The 17,438-nt window shown below is 36.2% G+C and overlaps 1 protein-coding gene across 11 annotated transcripts in view; it reads left to right on the plus strand.

Moving 5' to 3' along the window:
* Positions 1 to 17,438, plus strand: part of RPS6KC1 (ribosomal protein S6 kinase C1) — a 159,755-nt gene that overhangs the window by 90,313 nt on the left and 52,004 nt on the right. For 9 of the 11 annotated variants that reach the window (XR_004973439.1, XM_036344812.1, XM_036344810.1 and 6 more), the window contains 4 exons: positions 4,311 to 4,358; positions 5,586 to 5,718; positions 15,042 to 16,619; positions 16,891 to 16,980. Coding sequence is in view for 10 of the 11 variants with exons in the window: in XM_036344812.1 (XP_036200705.1) it covers positions 4,311 to 4,358; positions 5,586 to 5,718; positions 15,042 to 16,619; positions 16,891 to 16,980 (1,849 nt within the window). In the remaining variant the exon portion in view is untranslated. The remainder of the gene's footprint in view (positions 1 to 4,310; positions 4,359 to 5,585; positions 5,719 to 15,041; positions 16,620 to 16,890; positions 16,981 to 17,438) is intronic. The other 2 variants (XM_036344813.1, XM_036344816.1) reach the window with 1 other exon arrangement.

Genomic DNA, 17,438 nt, shown 5'->3' on the forward strand with positions numbered 1-17,438 from the left:
ATAACTTTAAGAACTGAAGTTGAAGGTGCTTCTTTTAAAGACTATTGTTAACTAAACATTATTGCCAAACAGATGGAAAGCATTCACTGGCCTGATGTTTTTAGGTCTAATTATATTATCACCAGCCCTGTACGGCTCAGTTGAAGAGGTGTATCCAGAGGCCAATTTATAATCATTTAGCCAACACCTGTTTGGGAGAAATTGACAGTCAAAGGGCACATTTTAAAAAAACCACATATGTTCTTGTGTTTATGGCCTCAATGTGAACGTTGTCCAGCTGCAGACAAACTTGGTAGGAGAAGAAAGTAAATGTAAACAAAGCAGCACTTCCCAGGCATGTTTATCGGTTTTCATGTGGTCTTTTTATCTGATCCACTTCATGCTTCATGGCTAAGTGAGATGGCAAAGAGATACCACTTCTGATTTATGTGCATAGAGGCAGTTTAGTCAATTCGGAAGCTTCTGGTAGGAGAAAGAAGTTCTTTCCTTTGTACAGCTTCCATACCTTTTACCTAGTGAAACATATCTATTTCATAGAGATATATCTTGTTTAAGGTAGGACTGGCATTCTGGTGAGTGGCTTAAAGGAGTCACAACTTGATATAAAAACAAATGAGATCTGAGGAACTGATGTCTTCACAGGCTCACTTTCTTTTTTGCAGAGAAAGGGCAGGGCCCTGTGCCGCCTTTTGCTCTCATGATATGTTACTTTAACTGTCAAGGTTCAAGTTCTTTGAATGTGTTTCCATGCAGTGGAAGATTGGTGCAGAAGGTAGCTCAAAGGGAAATTATGGGGAGAATAGGTCTATCCTCCGAAAATAGTTTCAACCTGATGATCCTACCAACTCTTTCATTTTAATGTTTTTCCTTTTGATATATTTTTGTATTAAAAGATTTATATATGTCACCTCCATTTTCTTATCACCCATTATTAATTCAGAGGAGTCTGGCTCCTATCTCCACCAGTTCACTGCATAATGCAATATTTGTTAACAAGTTACCAGTGGCTTTATATTCCCTGGGCAGTAATCCCTTCTCCTTTTCAGTCTTCGTGGCTTCCAGATGCTTACACTAATTGAAAGCATTTTCTTTCCTTGACATGGTTTTATTATTTTTAAACCTCTACATTTTCTGGTTTTCTTTGTACCTTTCTCACTACAATTTTGGTGGTTATTGTCTATACTAGAGGCCCGGTGTACGAAATCGTGCATGGGTGGGGTCCCTTGGCCTGGCTGGTGATTGGGGCCGATTGGGGCCAGCTGGCCAGGGGTAGGGACTGTGGGAGATTAGCCAGCCACAGGAGGTTGGCTGTGGGAGCGCACTGACCACCAGGAGGCAGCTCCTGCATTGTCTGCCCCCTGACGGTTAGTACACATCATAGCTACCAGCAGGTCATCAGTCGTAATGGTCGCTTAGGCTTTTATATATATAGATATTCTCAATATAACAACTATGTATGACATAGAATTTAGACCTAATAGTATAGCTTAGCAATTAAAAAAGAAGAACCCTGTAGCCAGACTGCTAGGGTTTAAATTTCACCTTTACCATTTCTTAAATTCTTGAGCATGAGCAACTGTAACATTGGTTAAAGTGTATCTACCTCATTGGATTGTTGAGTGCATTACATGATTTAATTCTTTAAAACCCAAATATAGTGCCTAGGATAAAGTAAGCATTTTTTTTTTTAGTGGGGCATGTTCTCCTGCCTTTAGCTATTGTCTTTATGGAGAATGCTCAAATACTAGAATAAACCTTTAGTTTCAATTTATTTTCTAAGCTTCATTCTGATATTGCCGTCTACCTTCCATACTTTTATACCTGAATTTATTCACTTTGAACATTTATTATGGGAGACACATAGGTCGGAGGAGACATAATTTCTGCCCTATACAGCTTTCTGTTGCTGCCATAACAAAGTATTACAAACTTAGCAGCTTAAAACAGCTGAATTTATTGTCACATGGGATAGATGTCTGACGTATGTCATGTTGGGCTAAACTCAAGGTGCTGGCAGGGCTGTGTTCCTCACTGGAGACACTGGGGAACACACCTTTGGTGACCATTATTCTTCTTTCAACATGCTGATACAAACCTTAAATAGGGAGAGAGACAAGTAATCATAAAACCAAACTGAAGGATTAGAAATGCTATATAGAAGTTGGTAACGTATACAGGGTGAGAACAAAGGAAGAAAAGACTGTTACTGAGAGACATTTGAAAAGATGAGCACTTGTTTGGTAAGTGGATGGTAGAACATTTAAGGGAGAAGAAGCAATAATAGTGATAGCAGTAATAATAACAACTGGCTATACCAGTACTTTTACAAGATTATCTCTCACTGAAATTTTCACATACGATAGACACCATTATTATCTACCATTTATAGCTCCTACAGATGAAGCTGTAATGTCTTCACAGGTATAATAGAAATGGTAAAATTATCACATTGGGTAGTTAAAAGAATTAACATTGATTACACATGGTTAAAGCACAGCACATAGTAAACCCTTAAAGCCTGGTTAAGTGAAAGACAGTAGAGGATGGATAAGGAAATAGGTGGAATTGACTGTCTTAGTCATTGGTTATGAAGGTAGGGGGCAGGGGATTTATAGTGACTTAGGGAACTATTTGGTTTGGGGGCGTTCTGTGGATGGTGGTGGTATTCAGTTTTATAGGAGGAGAAACAGGGTTTGGTTTTGTTTTTAGTGGGGACAGGACTTTGGGAGAGAAAGGGGTGAGCTCAGGAGATATCTGTGGGAATATTCAATTGGAATTAAATGGAGACCTACATAAGTATATCAGGCACTCAGAAGAGAGGTCAAAGATGATGTCACTGTTACTTCAAATTCATCATGTCGAAAATGGAATTTACCATCTTCTCAAATTGCTGTCTCATCCTAACTTGCCACGTTTTCTTCTGACCACCAATTTTTTTTCATCCTTGACTCCCAGTGCTCTGGAGTTGAGGGGGGAAAAAATCCCTGTTTACAGTGCTTGCCGATTTCTGTGGTGTAAGTACTCCTGTCACAGCCCGTTTCAGATGGTGGCTGCTTTGGTGCTACAACGTGGGGTTGAATTGCTGCAGCAGAGACCTCCCGCATGGGCCTGCAAAGCTAAAATATTTGCTATCTGTCTCTTTATAGAAAAAGTTTGCCAACCTCTGGTTATTTATTTAATAATAAAATATTAAAATGGTAGGATAATTTTGTATCTCTCTTCGCTCCTTCCATCTATCAAGAGGGTGGGGAGTCGGGAGTTTGAGTGGCAGTGTGTGCGCTCATGAGGGGTCTTGAGATCATCTTTTGGACTTAGGTCTTTTATCTGAATGAGAGGAGTGACATGATCTACTTCTGTTTTAAAAAGAAAACCCTGCCTGCTATTTAGAGAACAGACCAAGGGCAGCAAAGATGGAAGCAGAGAGATCTGCTGGGAAGGCAGTTGTTCTAATCCAGGTGTGTCTTTGTTTGGATTAGGGAAATAGCCATGAAGTGGTGAGACACTTCAGTTCTAGATACATTTTGAAGATAAGGCTAACAGAATTTGCTGAGGGAAAAAGAGGAGTTAGAACAGTGATGGCGAACCTTTTGAGCTCGGTGTGTCAGCATTTTGAAAAACCCTAACTTAACTCTGGTGCTGTGTCACATATAGAAATTTTTTGATATTTGCAACCATAGTAAAACAAAGATGTATATTTTTGATATTTATATATTTAAATGCCATTTAACAAAGAAAAATCAACCAAAAAAATGAGTTTGGGTATCACCTCTGACACGCGTGTTATAGGTTTGCTATCACTGAGTTAGGATGAGTCCAGGATGGAGAAGTGGGACCATAAGGATGCCTCAGACTGGAGCTTGAGTTACTGAGATCACATTATAATAGCAAGTGGCTACATGAGGGGCTTAAGGGAGAAAATCGAGATTTCGGCAATTACTATAAAAGTTTTTTTTTTTTTTTTTTTTACTTCTTAACTAATGTTTCATGAGAAAAAAATTCTAAAGTAATGTCTAAAATAATTTTTCATTCACTTTTAAGAAATATATTTTAAAGTAAATCTAGGAAACACTAATGTTTCTAAAATACGGCATTTTTAGAAAGAAAACAATAATAAAACCTTTAGGTAAGACTACTTTAATCCTGTGATTTGGTGCCTTAACAAAAAAAAAAAAAATCTGTTCAGAAGTTAACAATCTTTTGTGGAGTCAATTTAGCACTTTCCCCCAAACCCTTAAAGTGTAGTTTTAAAAAGTTATGAGTTAATGTTGCATTGTATTGTGAATAAATTATTACTCATATTTTTTATGTAGGTTTTACTTGTAATGGACACAAGGACAGAACAGACCTTCATTTTAAAAGTAAGTAGAATTTGTATGTTTATTTATTTAATTTTTTAAGTAATTTTAAAGTTTTATTTATATGTTTAATGATCTTGAAATTTATTTTCAAATTGTGCTCTGAAAGAAAAAAAATAATATTGTTTTCCTGGGTGTTTTAATGTTCTATTTGGAATGTTCATTTATATTTGTGATGATCTGTATTTATTTTATCTTTTGTCCTTCCATCGCATACATTTAACAAGCATTTTAGGTAATAGAGTATGGAGGAAATAATTTGGATAAGTTGACTCATTTCATGTTGTTTAAATGTATAATGTACAGTTTAAATTCACCTCTAATACTTCTTGTATAATTTGTGGAGACCATATACCATTTAACCTATGATTATGATTAAGTGCTGACATTTTACCTTAAAGTCTTTATAACAAATATTTGGGAAAGTATTATCTACATCCCTGGCCTTCTTTTATATTTTTGTTTTGATTCTCTATATAACTCCATTTGTAACTAAATGAATAAGGAAGGAAAATCCTCTCAGTTTTAAAATTTCTAAGTTGTATTTGAAATGGATTGTGACAGTACATATTCTACAAATATCCCAATTTAAGCATTTCCACTGCATCCAGAATTAATCAATTTCATATTAATTTTATATTTCTTTTTTTGATGCACGGCAGTAGAGCACATTGACATATACTGAAACAAATTTCTTTTTATGAATATATTTTATCACTGGCATTTCCCCAGATTTTTAAACCAAGGTATGACACTAGAAACTACACACACCTGTTCCTTTGGAGAAAACTAAAATAATCTTTGTGCTTTTTTGGAATAGAACTTTAAAATTGCCTGTTTAATCTAGGAATACCTTTTGTGTCTCAGGAATTCGAATTGATCTCACAATGTCTACTGCTTTAAAGATATACACAAGTAAATAAAACTCAAGAAAAGGTCATAGAGAAATAACTGTGTGTGATCCTGATGACTTAGTTCGAGAGCATCTCTAATAAAAACACTGACCCACATAATTGATTTTAATGGCAGCTTTGTGGCATCTTCTGTTCTCTGGATTCTCGCCAGATGCCATCAGCAGAGCCTCCAGGGACTGAGGGGCATAGAGCAGCAGATGAGTGGTTTCTCTGAAGCCCAGAGTAACTCGGATAGATTAGTTTGGTTGATAAACACAGAGCACAGCAGGCTCCAAAGGCAACTGAGGGTACAACTGACCTTTTTGTTCTCTGTCAGGGTCTAAGGAAAAGCAGTGAATATAGCAGGAACAGAAAGACCATCATCCCCCGCTGTGTGCCCAACATGGTGTGTCTGCACAAGTACATCATTTCTGAGGAGTCGGTATTTCTTGTGCTGCAGCATGCAGAAGGTTGGTTTGTACTTTAAATTTTTTTGGAGCCAGGAATGTCACCTATTTAGTTTTTTGGTTTTTAGAATGTCCATCTGTCATTACACGAACGGATAAAACATATGAAACACACGTAAGAAACTGTTGTCTTCTTCCTCTGCCTTTCCTGCCTACTTTGAGTTGGGAGGGGAAATGAAAACCCAGGTGAGCAGCAGATTTCATTGGAGCTACAGGATCGTTCTGCTGATATACTTAACTCCTTGCTTTCTCCTAGACTTGATCTGATAGGATGGAAATGTGTGCTAAGAGAGCCAGGTTTAATTGTACAGATTTTATTTTGTTCTCTTGTTCTCTGCTGAAAGGATACATTAATGTTAGATGACTAAAATAAAAAGCATCCCTTGAAGAATTAATTAATTACCTCCCTTTTTAGAAGGCCCGGTATTTGCTTGACATTTGACATGACCTAGATATTCTAATCTGGGTTTTTGCGAATACAGCCATTGGCATCACATATGGGGACAAAACAGAGAGAAGCACACTACTCTACCTTCAAACTCTGTGAAATTTCATCTCTGAGTAGAGGGAACAGGTGGCAAAAAGACTATGTTTTGATTTGTTTTTGCCCTTTAGTGCCCGAATTAAAATTTTTTTCTTCTTAAAAATAACTGAATATAGCATATAAATATAAATCCACAGTATAAATATTGCCTTTTGGCTTTTAAGAGGTGTTCTTTAAAATGGTGAAAATACTACATTTTCTGTATTTCATGAAGGTGTTATTATTATTTTTACATTACTGAGAATAGGGAACTATTGTACTTTATTAATAGGCATAATATTTGAATTTAATGCATTTTCCCAGGAAAATGAGTGATTGCTTTACAGAATGAGGTTTCTTATGAGAACTAATGCAAGATTTTTGATGGCAGCAAACTATTAATATTGTTTATTATGAAGTACAGCACAAGATAACTACAGATGGAGGGAAGACCTCCATATGTGGTACTTAATAGGAAATTCAGAAGGGGCTTCATGGTCTCTCAGGTATTAAGAGAGTTAATTGCGTGTGTGAATTGGATAACTAATTCACCTTTGTTCAGGCATTATAGACAGCTTTTATCTGAGGATACCAGTGCATTACAGACATTATTGAATTAGAGGTCATGTCATCTGATAGCGGAATACAACCACCTCTGGTGTGGAACAAAAATAACTTGTGCAGTAATAATCCATAATAATTTAGAACAAGGTCAGTAGGATGAATGTAATTATAGTCAATGTTCTATTACCCAGGGTGGATTATTCATGTTGGAGATTATCTGTGGCAAATTTGTAATCCTATTTTACCCCTACTATTTACAACTTCCTCTTCCTGTTCTTCTCTTGCTTCTTCAACACATACTTCAGTTTTTCTTCAGCCGTTTTCTCACCTTCCCTTCTACTCTAAAGCTGATATTTCAACTGAATTTATTGCAGTATTATAGAAAGCCTTTATAATCTGAATTAAAGACATAGACATAATAGTTTTCAAATTTTCCACTATTTTAGATTATCTTTACCAAGTCTATTTTCCTTTGTTGTTGACCATATCTAAATTTGAATGGTCACATGACCATAGAATTTGTCTTGGATTATGTAAACACTAGAGTCCCGGTGTACAAAATTTGTGTACGTGTGTGTGTGTGTGTGTGTGTGTGTGTGTGTGTGTGTGTGTTCCCCTCAGCCTGGCCTGTGCCCTCTCGTAGTCCAAGAGCCCTCGGGGGATGTCCGACTGCTGGCTTAGGTCCCTTAGCTGGCAGTTGGACATCTTTAGCACTGCTGTGGAGGTGGGAGAGGCTCCTGCCACCGCTGTTGCACTCGCCAGTTATAAGCCCAGCTTCTGGCTGAGCACACTGATCACCAGGGGGGAGCTCCTGCGTTGAGCGTCTGCCCCTGGTGGTCAGTGCACGTCATAGCGACTGGTTCTTTGGTCAATTTGCATATTAGCCTTTTATTATATAGGATTTAGGGGTAGGGAATCTCTTTTTACTGTGTTTCTTAGGTGTCTATTGTTTAATTTTAAGAAGATTTTATAATGCAAAAATATTAAATTATAGTACAAATGGGGACTCTGGATTCATTTAACATTCAACATATTTATTGAGTATGTTTAGGTGAACAAAACAAGAAAAGAGCCTATCCCTTTGAAACTTACGTTCTTCTTGTGAAGAGTCAAACAGAAAAACTAAAAGTATGAGAATATTAGATAAATAATAAAGACTATACTAACCTTTTACTTTTTATCTATTGATTTCAGAGAGGAAGGGAATGAGAGAGAGAGATAGAAACATCAATGATGAGAGAGAATCACTGACTGGCTGCCTCCTGCACGACCCCCACTGGGGATCAAGCCCACAACTGAGGCATATGCCCTGACTGGGCATCAAACTATGACCTCCTGGTTCGTAGCTCGATCCTCAATCATTGAGCCACACTGGCTGGGCAATACCATACTAATCTTTAACAGAGAGAGATCCAGTAGATAAGGACTGGGGGACTATTTTAGAGTAGGTAGTCAGGGAAGTCCAGGTGACATTTAAGAATTCTGAATGACAGAAGAAGTAACCATTTGGATGGAAGGGGGAATCACATTCCAGGTACAGCATCAGTGAAAGAAACTGAAGGCAAAAACAAACTTGAAATGTTTGAGGAAAAGAAAGGAGGTCATTTGGTTGTAGTGTAGTAGGTGAGGGCAATAGTGGAATATGGGAGAAGCAGGCAGGAGACTTCTATGACAGAGTAAGGAAGTGCATTGGGAAACATTGGACATCTGAAGCAGTGGTCAGAAAAGATTTACATTAAGAAAAAAAATCACTTTGGCTGTTGTGTGGGGAATGGATTGTAGAAAGATAAGACAAGAAGCAGTGAGAAGGCTAATAGAGTAGTCTCAGGCAAGAAATTATGATGGCATGGCCTTCTAGCCTACTAGCAGAGATACTTAGAGTCCATGGCATCTGTAATAAAATAAATTTTGGGAGAGAAAAATCTATGGCAATTTCTTGGATTTGGCTTGAGCAATCAAGTGAACTAGTTGATGGACTGTGTGCTACCTTTTACATATTTGTGGTACTTTCTTTGTTATCTCTGTGAATTAGGAAGTTGTGCATATAGCATACAAATGTCACTTTCATATGCTGGCTACACTATTACTGAAAAAGTAAATGAGCAGTTGTTTTTTCATAATATGAATATTTGAATATTTATGATTTGTGGCTTTAGTTTCCCTCTGCTTACAAAAAACTGTTCATAATTCACATTAGTCTCTTTGACTTTCCTTCTTTCTTTCAGTCAGAAATGTATTGCATGCTTACTGGGATACAGTCTTAGTTCTAAAATAGATGAAGGCTGCCCACATGGAACTTACATTATAAAAGCCAGACAGACAGTAAACAAATACTTAAGTAAATATATGTCAGATGGAGATAAATAAAGGAAGGGAATGCCAAAAAGGCGAGGTAGGGGTTGCTATTTTATATAGAATGGTCCCTTTAGTAAGAAGGGATATTTGGCCAGTAACTTGAAGGAAGTGAGAGAGGGAGCAGTGTGGATACGTCAGGGAACATTATCCTGGCAAGAGAGAATAGTACGTAAGCTTGGAGGCAAGAGTGTGCACTTAGTGTACAAGAAGCAGGAGTGTCATTGTGGTGGAAGCAGAATGGGAAGAGTGGCAGGAAATGAGCCTAGCAAGATGGGGAGACAGGTGGGCAGATCCTGTGTAGTCTTGTAGGCCACTTTAAGAACTTGATTTTTATTGATAGATAGTTATTGGGGGGCATTGTGGCAAGATGGGGATCACTGTGGCTGCTTTGTAGAAAATAGAATATAGAAGGACAAAGGCAAAAGCTGACCAGTTTGGAAGTTGTTGCAGCAATCCAGGTGAAAATGATGGGAGGTTGGACAAAATGTTAATGGTGGAGCTGGTGAGAAGTGATTATTAGATTCCGAATATATTTTGAGGATAGAACTAACATGATTCTACCTTGCATGACTCCAGGGTTTTGGCTGAAATAACCGAAAGAATGGAGTTTCCATTTACTGAGATAGGAAAGCTGGGGGAGAGGCAGATGTAGAGGGAGCAATCAGAGATTTAGTTTGGACATGTAAGTGTGAGATGCTTATTAAATCTAGGTGGTATGGAGTAGGCAGTTGGCTATACCAGATGAGATTTTAGGAGAGAGGTTTAAAATGCTCGTTTCTGTTAATGAATCTCTTACTTTGACTCTAAGGAAGAAAAAGTGGGAAAGTCATTGTATTCAATAAAGGCCATGAGTGTTATTGAAACTTTTTAAGTTCCTAAGATTATGGATTAAATCATATTCATAATACATATCCCAGCATTTAGCAGAATGCTTAGAATATGGAAGGTGCTCAGTGTATAATTGTTGAATACTGAGTCAGAGGAAAAATGAAATGACTAGGTTAAAAGAAAATGATTGGAAAAGCTTTTGAATGTGCACCAAATAGATGGGAGATGGGAAGTAATTTCTACCCAAGTTATTTGGGGATCCAAGGAGTGAAATTATTATCTTTTTATTAACTAGTTTAAAAATTTATAAAACTAATATGTAAAGAAATTAATTTGAACTATGTAGGAGTATACAAAGTAAAATTAAAACTCTCCCTCCCTATTCACTTTAATGCCAAGTTTCATTCTCTAGAAATAGGGGGAAATTTCCTGTGTGTATAAACATATACTCCGTACCTGTCTGCTTAAAAAACAACACATAAATGAATCTTAAATACTGTTTTGTAGCTTATCCCTCTCCCCGCATCTTAACAGTGTATCTTGGACAGCTTTCCTTTTCAGTGTATATAGGTCTGTAGTATAGTGTAATGCTTAAAAACAAGGATTCTGGAGCCAGTTCACCATTTACTAGTTGTATGACTTGGGACAGGTTACTTAACTTTTTTGTTCCTATGTTTCTCTATCTATAAAATAGGGGTGATAATAATTACCTACCTCAATAGGACTGATGTGAGGATTACATAGTTGATATGTGTAAAGTACTTAGAACAGGGCCTGGTACATGGTAAACACTATATAAATATTTGAAAGTATTGCTCTAACTTTTTTGAATAGATACAAAGTATTTGATAGTATAGATTTACCATAATTTATTTAGTTACCCCCTGTTAATTGGTATTTAAATTGTTTCTAGTGCTTTTACTGATATATCTTTGTTTTTTGAGAACTATTTTTAGGAGAAATTCCTTTCAGTAGAATTGCTGGGTCAAAAGATGATTTTGATCATTGGTCCAGCAATATTTTATCATACATATTAATTTAAAGTTCTGATTTTAGTCAAGCAAATTTAAGTTTAACAAATTTCTTTGCAATCTTGCAAAAAACCCCCAAAACCCCAATAGATTAAAATTGATGAGATACAAAGAGTTTTAATTAAACCTTTTAAAATACTATTTTCATAGCTTAAAATAGCTAATATCTACTATTTTATATGCTTCAATGGGGCTTAGAAAGGTGTCATATCGATTCCTAAAGTGTTAAAAAGCGTAAATATGTTTGGTATTTCTATTTTGTGGTTTAGGATTTTTTTAAGGTTAATATTTTTAATGTTACAACAGTAAGATTGACTTCGTGTATGTTAGTCTGTTGGATCTGATCTTATCTCTAAAGAAAAGAAAGCCCAATCAGTTTTTGTGGGCGAGAAACTTCAGTAGGAATAATGTGTTCTTGTAAATTACGTGATTTCCATGATTTCGTAATTTAAAAAAAGTATGTGATAGGTCCAACATGTTTGTTTCTGTAGCTCCATATTGAGCATTAAATTTAAGTGGGCACCTAGGAAAGGATGGAGAAGAGCTAAAACAATTTATATTTTGCTTAAACATGCGGAGTTTTTATAATATAATTTGGATACTTGTTTAGGCTAAGAACAAATTCCATAAGTGCCAGCAAATACATTTAGAAATTTTACTTAATAATGAAAGAATAGAAATTAAATAAGATGCCGTATTTCATCAGCCAAATTGGTAAACTTGCTAATATCCAATATAAGCAAGTTGCTATAAAGATGGCACCAATGCACATTGCTTGTAGGAGTAGGTCCTGGGGATAACAGCACATATCAGAAGTATTAAAAGTATTGATCTAGTACTTTCATTTCTGGGACTCTGTTTTGATGAAATAATCAGAGATGCCAAGTATTTGTATGTAAAAGTATATATTATTTTAATTCTAATAGCAAAAGCTGGAGTAACGTAAGTGTTCATTGATAGATCATGATACCTGTCACATGTGCTATATATAGCCTTCCAGTTCATATTCTCGTGAAAATTAGAAAATGTTTATGAAATGATGTTAGTCATGACTAAAATGACTGAAAACAAATGTACTAATAGTTCATAGTGATTATGCATAATTTATATATTTTGAATTTTTTGTTTTCCTTGTTCTTTTCTTTATTTGAAAATTTTAAACAATAGAACTGTATATTTGTTTTAAAATAGGAAGATTACATGATCAAAAATAATGACATTATTAATACAGGGTATTTTGGGACCTTTTTCCTTGAAAGGGTTTCAAAAATTTGTAAAAGATATTATCTTCTTATAAGCCACTCTAATACCTATTATTTTATATGCTAGACAGAATTCTCTCCCTGTAGTTATAAAGGCTCTGGAGTCTGGTAAAGGAGATAATAAAAGCATAAAAGTATTATTAATATGAAATAGAATGTTGTATAGAGGATAGAGAGATTATAGGAGTTGTATCCAACGAGGAGATATAAAAAAGAATGGTGAAATAAAACAAATTCTGAAGGACCTTCAAGAATGAGTGGGATTTTGACAAGCAGATATTGGGGAAACTAGTAGGAAAGAAACTTCTGAGTGGTAGGGATAGTTTGAACGAAAGCCCAGCATGGTTATATGTGAATTTTGAATTCAGATGAATTTTGCAGTGAGTTGAGGGAGAGGATTAACTTATGGGTTGATACTGTTTTACTGAGGGTTTCAAATATTTTTATGGAGTTGGTACATCATTCAGTAGGTGGAGGGGATTTGGGTTCTTGAATGGAACAATGACATCATAAGATCTGTGCTAAATTGGAAGCAGTTATGGTAGCAATTAAGTTGTAGCTACAACTTTATTCCAGAAACACAGAGTGGTCAAAGGAATTAAAAGAAGAGGAGGACTGTGAGAAACATTATGGGTAGATCCTATAGGACTTGGAAAATTATAGAGAAAAAAAGGAAGAGAAAAGAATCCAAGTTTGGTCCAAAGCTTTTCTGACAGAATGGCTCAGAAGTCAGAAAGAGGAAGTGATTTGGGGGGCAAAAAGAAAGAATTTGAGCACCTTGAATTTTAGATTTCAGCAGCTCATCCAGGTGGAATTGGCCTAAGAATGAATGAATTTTTTTACTGGAACTTTAGTACATGCTATTTCCTGCTGATTCCTGGAACTTCATGCTGAAGATACTGTCTGCTTTGTGATGGCATGTCTCCTTCTGATGAGTTGCCATCCGAGTTAACAAGCATTGTAATGTCATTGTCTATCATGTCCTGTGCACTATGTAGGAAGTACATATGCAAAAATGAAAAAGACGTGGTTCCGTCCTTACAGTAGTCACCATCTAGGAGAATTGAAAATAACTCATCATTTTTTAAGATTGCATACAGGAATCCCAGCTTCAGGTTTAGGCATTATTGTTGGTGTGCCACAGTAGAGCTATTTGTGACAAGAAGGGTGTGGTTACTGTTGTCAAAAGACTTAAGATGGAACCAATGCATAGCTCCTTGTATGAGTGAGTGAGTTTCAAAGCCATATATGAATGTTTAAAATTAAGTTTTAATATGGGAAAATAAGAAAAACTAAGTATAATCTAGTGAGAACAGAAAGTTAGCTAAGGAAAAATGAGAAGGTAACATTTAAACACCATAATATCCTATACCACTAACTATTATCAAAATGGAAGAAAACTTAACTACATCACTGGTAGAGGAGATGCATGAGTATTTTAGGATTAATATTATGACAGTTACCCTTTATTGAGCAGTTACTCTATGTGAGGCATGGTATCAGGAGCTTTTTATATATTTATCAAATTTCTCTAAATGAAGTGAAATGAGAAGTAGAAAAAGTGTTTTTGGATGCTTCCATTGACCTTTTTACACATGTAATTGACTGTCAATGATTATTTTCCTTAATATTTACTTACCCTTGGTGTATGATAATATGGTAATTCTTAATAACAGCATTAAAAATGTGCTGAAAAAAGTTGCTTTCACCATATTAATAAAGAGTTTCATTTTTAACACGATTTCTCACTTTTGGAAGCTATAGTTATATGTTTACAAAGTATGCTTCTGCAATTACTGTTTTTAAGATTTCTGAATCAAATTTAACTAATCTTGTAATACTGTTTCTAGTCAGTAGAGCTTTGGTAGGTTTTGGATGCTTATAGTTTATTTAATCAATGATTCTAATTAGCAAAAAAGGTTTAGTTTTTAATAGTAAAAACAAAACAAATGAAAAATAAGGTGTAATAGCTACCTAACAAGTATTGCTGGTAAAACATTGGCTTATTTTATTTCTGTGATTTATGTGAAGTTGATTTTTGTGTTTTTGGTTTGTATAGGTTTCTGATATATATCAGAATACAAAATTAGAATTACAATAGCTTGCCTCATTAATGGCTGCCCAATTAATATTCAATTGCATTACTTGGTCTCATACCACACATGATGTATATGAGGAGGAGAGAAAATGGGAAAATATTATTAATATGTCATTTATAATGGCTTAATTATATACCAGATGCCAAATCTCCCCTCTAATCTTGGACTGGGCATTTTTAAAATGCAATAATATTATTGACTTTTTTTTTTAACCAGTGAAGTATACAGTTTTAAGCAGCACTTATTTATGAATTTCCACTTGACCAAGGGGCTATGCTTGAAAAAATTATTACATAAACAAATCAGAATACAATCAGCTATTTCTGAAGCTAAATTATATTTAACTTTAAAGCAGAAAGTCAGCTGTGAGATTTCATGTTAGTATTTGTTATAACTAATTTCCCTTCAAAGGAAGAAATAGGTTGTCATTTCAGAAATAATTGATATTAGGAGATATGTTGACACTGTACTCACCAGTCAGCAATAACAAAAGACATTTTATTAAAATACTTGTCTTCCAGAATACTGGATATATTAATGGATGGGTATCATTGACTGGCTCTTAGTTGATTATTCAAATACCTTTTGCTTTTCTAGTGACTTCAATAAATAACTGTTAATTTAGGGATCTTAAAAATTTTTTTGTTGTTGTACTTGTTCACAGGTGGCAGACTGTGGTCATATGTCAGTAAATTTCTCAACAGAAGTCCTGAAGAAAGCTTTGACATCGAGGAAGTGAAAAAACCTGCACTTACGAAAGTTCACCTGCAACAGCCAACTTCCAGTCCTCAGGACAGCAGCAGCTTTGAATCCAGAGGAAGCGATGCTGGACCCACACCTCAGGTTCTGCCTCTGAAAAGTAGTCTTACCCTGAGCTCTCAAGATGATAGCAACCAAGACGATGATGGCCAAGATAGCTCACCAAAATGGCCAGATTCTGGCTCAAGTTCAGAAGAAGAATGCACTACTAGTTATTTAACCTTATGCAATGAATATGGGCAAGAAAAGATTGAACCAGGGTCACTGAATGAGGAGCCTTTCATAAAGACTGAAGGAAATGGTGTTGATACCAAAGCTGTTGAAGGCTTCCCCACGCACCTTGTTGCTGGCAGCGACAGCCCCAGCACCCAGCTGATGGCACATGAGCTTAAATTCTTCCCTGGAAATGATGACCTGGAAACAGTTAGTTCTCCAAGGACATCAGATTCCCTCAGTAGATCTAAAACCAGCTCCATGGAATTCTTTAGGATAGACAGTAAGGATAGCACTAGTGAACTCCTAGGACTTGATTTTGGAGAAAAAATGTATAGTCTAAAGTCAGAGCCTTTGAAACCATTTTTTACTCTTTCTGACGGAGACAGGAGTTTTAATATTAGTGAAAGCAAGGTTATAGCTCAGGACACCATTAGCAGGGGCTCTGATGACTCTGTTCCAGTTATTTCTTTTAAAGATGCTGCTTTTGATGATATCAGTGGTACTGATGAAGGAAGGCCTGATCTTCTTGTAAACCTACCTGGTGAATTGGAACCAACAAAAGATGGTGCAGCAATGGGACCTACTAAGTTTACACAGACTAATGTCGGCATAATAGAAAGTAAACTATTGGAAGCCCCCGATGTTTTATGCCTCAGGCTTAGTGCTGAACAGTGCCAAGCACAGGAAGAAGAAGGTGCAGAAGAATTGAGTGACCCCTCTAGGCTTCCATCTGATGGTATAACAGAGAAACACTATGTAGAAGGGGGTCCTGGGATGTTATTTGTAGCTGCTGTTGATCATAGTAGTTCAGGCATTTCCTTGATGCATAGCCCACAACCTAACTTTCAAGGACTTGGAGTGGTCGAGTCGGCAGTGACTGCAAACAACACAGAGGAAAGCGTATTCCCTGCTTCTGACCCACTCTCAGGTGCTAACGCATACAATGCAGACACGGACACTTTAAAAAGTGAGGAAGTATTGCTGTTTACAGATCAAGCTGATGATTTGGCTGAAGAGGAACAGACTTTATTTCAGAGAGACTCTGCGACTAAGGAAGCCAGTGGGCTAGCACTAGAAGGAGACAAGGAGATACATCAGATTTTTGAGGACCTTGATAAAAAATTAGCACTACACTCCAGGTTTTACATCCCAGAGGGCTGCATTCAGAGATGGGCAGCTGAAATGGTGGTAGCCCTTGATGCTTTACACAGAGAGGGAATTGTGTGCCGCGATTTGAACCCAAACAACATCTTATTGAATGATAGAGGTCAGGAACTTTTGCAAATGCATTTCTTTTTATTCGCTGTTGCTTCCAATTAACTGAGTAGGCGTTTTATCTTGTAATTAGTATCTTCATTTCCTATCTAGAGCTTCATTATCAGTGCAGCAAATTCACCCCCAGTAATAGCTTCTAGTACTTAATGATGCCATTATTCTTAATGATACTGTTTTTAGCTACAAAAGGAGTAATTACAGTTCACTTCTGCAGAAAATGGAAGAGAAAAATGTTTTGATTTCTCCTGTCGTTTTGTTTTTAGGACACATTCAGCTAACGTATTTTAGCAGGTGGAGTGAGGTTGAAGATTCCTGTGACAGCGATGCCATAGAGAGAATGTACTGTGCCCCAGGTTAGAGTCATCTCCTACAATGTTTCGCTTGCAAAAGTAGTCCGCAGCTCTCATTTCTTTATGGAAGTTGTATTTGTCACTAGCAGTTTACATATATGTTGGATTTGGTTATCTCCTTAACCCTTCAGAAAAGGAAATTGAAACCATTATATAATCCATAGTTTGTGTGTGTGTGTGTGTGTATTGTTAGATGGGTTTGTACTTCTTGTTAGAAATGTCTTAACTCCTTAGTGTTTAGAAAGAACTTTAAATACCCTGAGCCTCTTTAAATGGATGATTTTTATTAAGATGTGAGAGGTAATTGATTAAATGGGTAAAATTCCTAAGGCTAAAAATATGGATAAAATATAGAATTAAAAAAAATGGAAGGGTGTGACTTCAGAGATGAGCCAACCTCACATTTTAGAGCAGATTTTAATTTAAAGACCTCATTCTATATTTTGAGAAATTTTAGGAAG

The sequence above is a fragment of the Myotis myotis genome, unplaced genomic scaffold, assembly GCF_014108235.1.
Source record: "Myotis myotis isolate mMyoMyo1 unplaced genomic scaffold, mMyoMyo1.p scaffold_m19_p_18, whole genome shotgun sequence".
Taxonomy (NCBI): Eukaryota; Metazoa; Chordata; class Mammalia; order Chiroptera; family Vespertilionidae; genus Myotis; species Myotis myotis.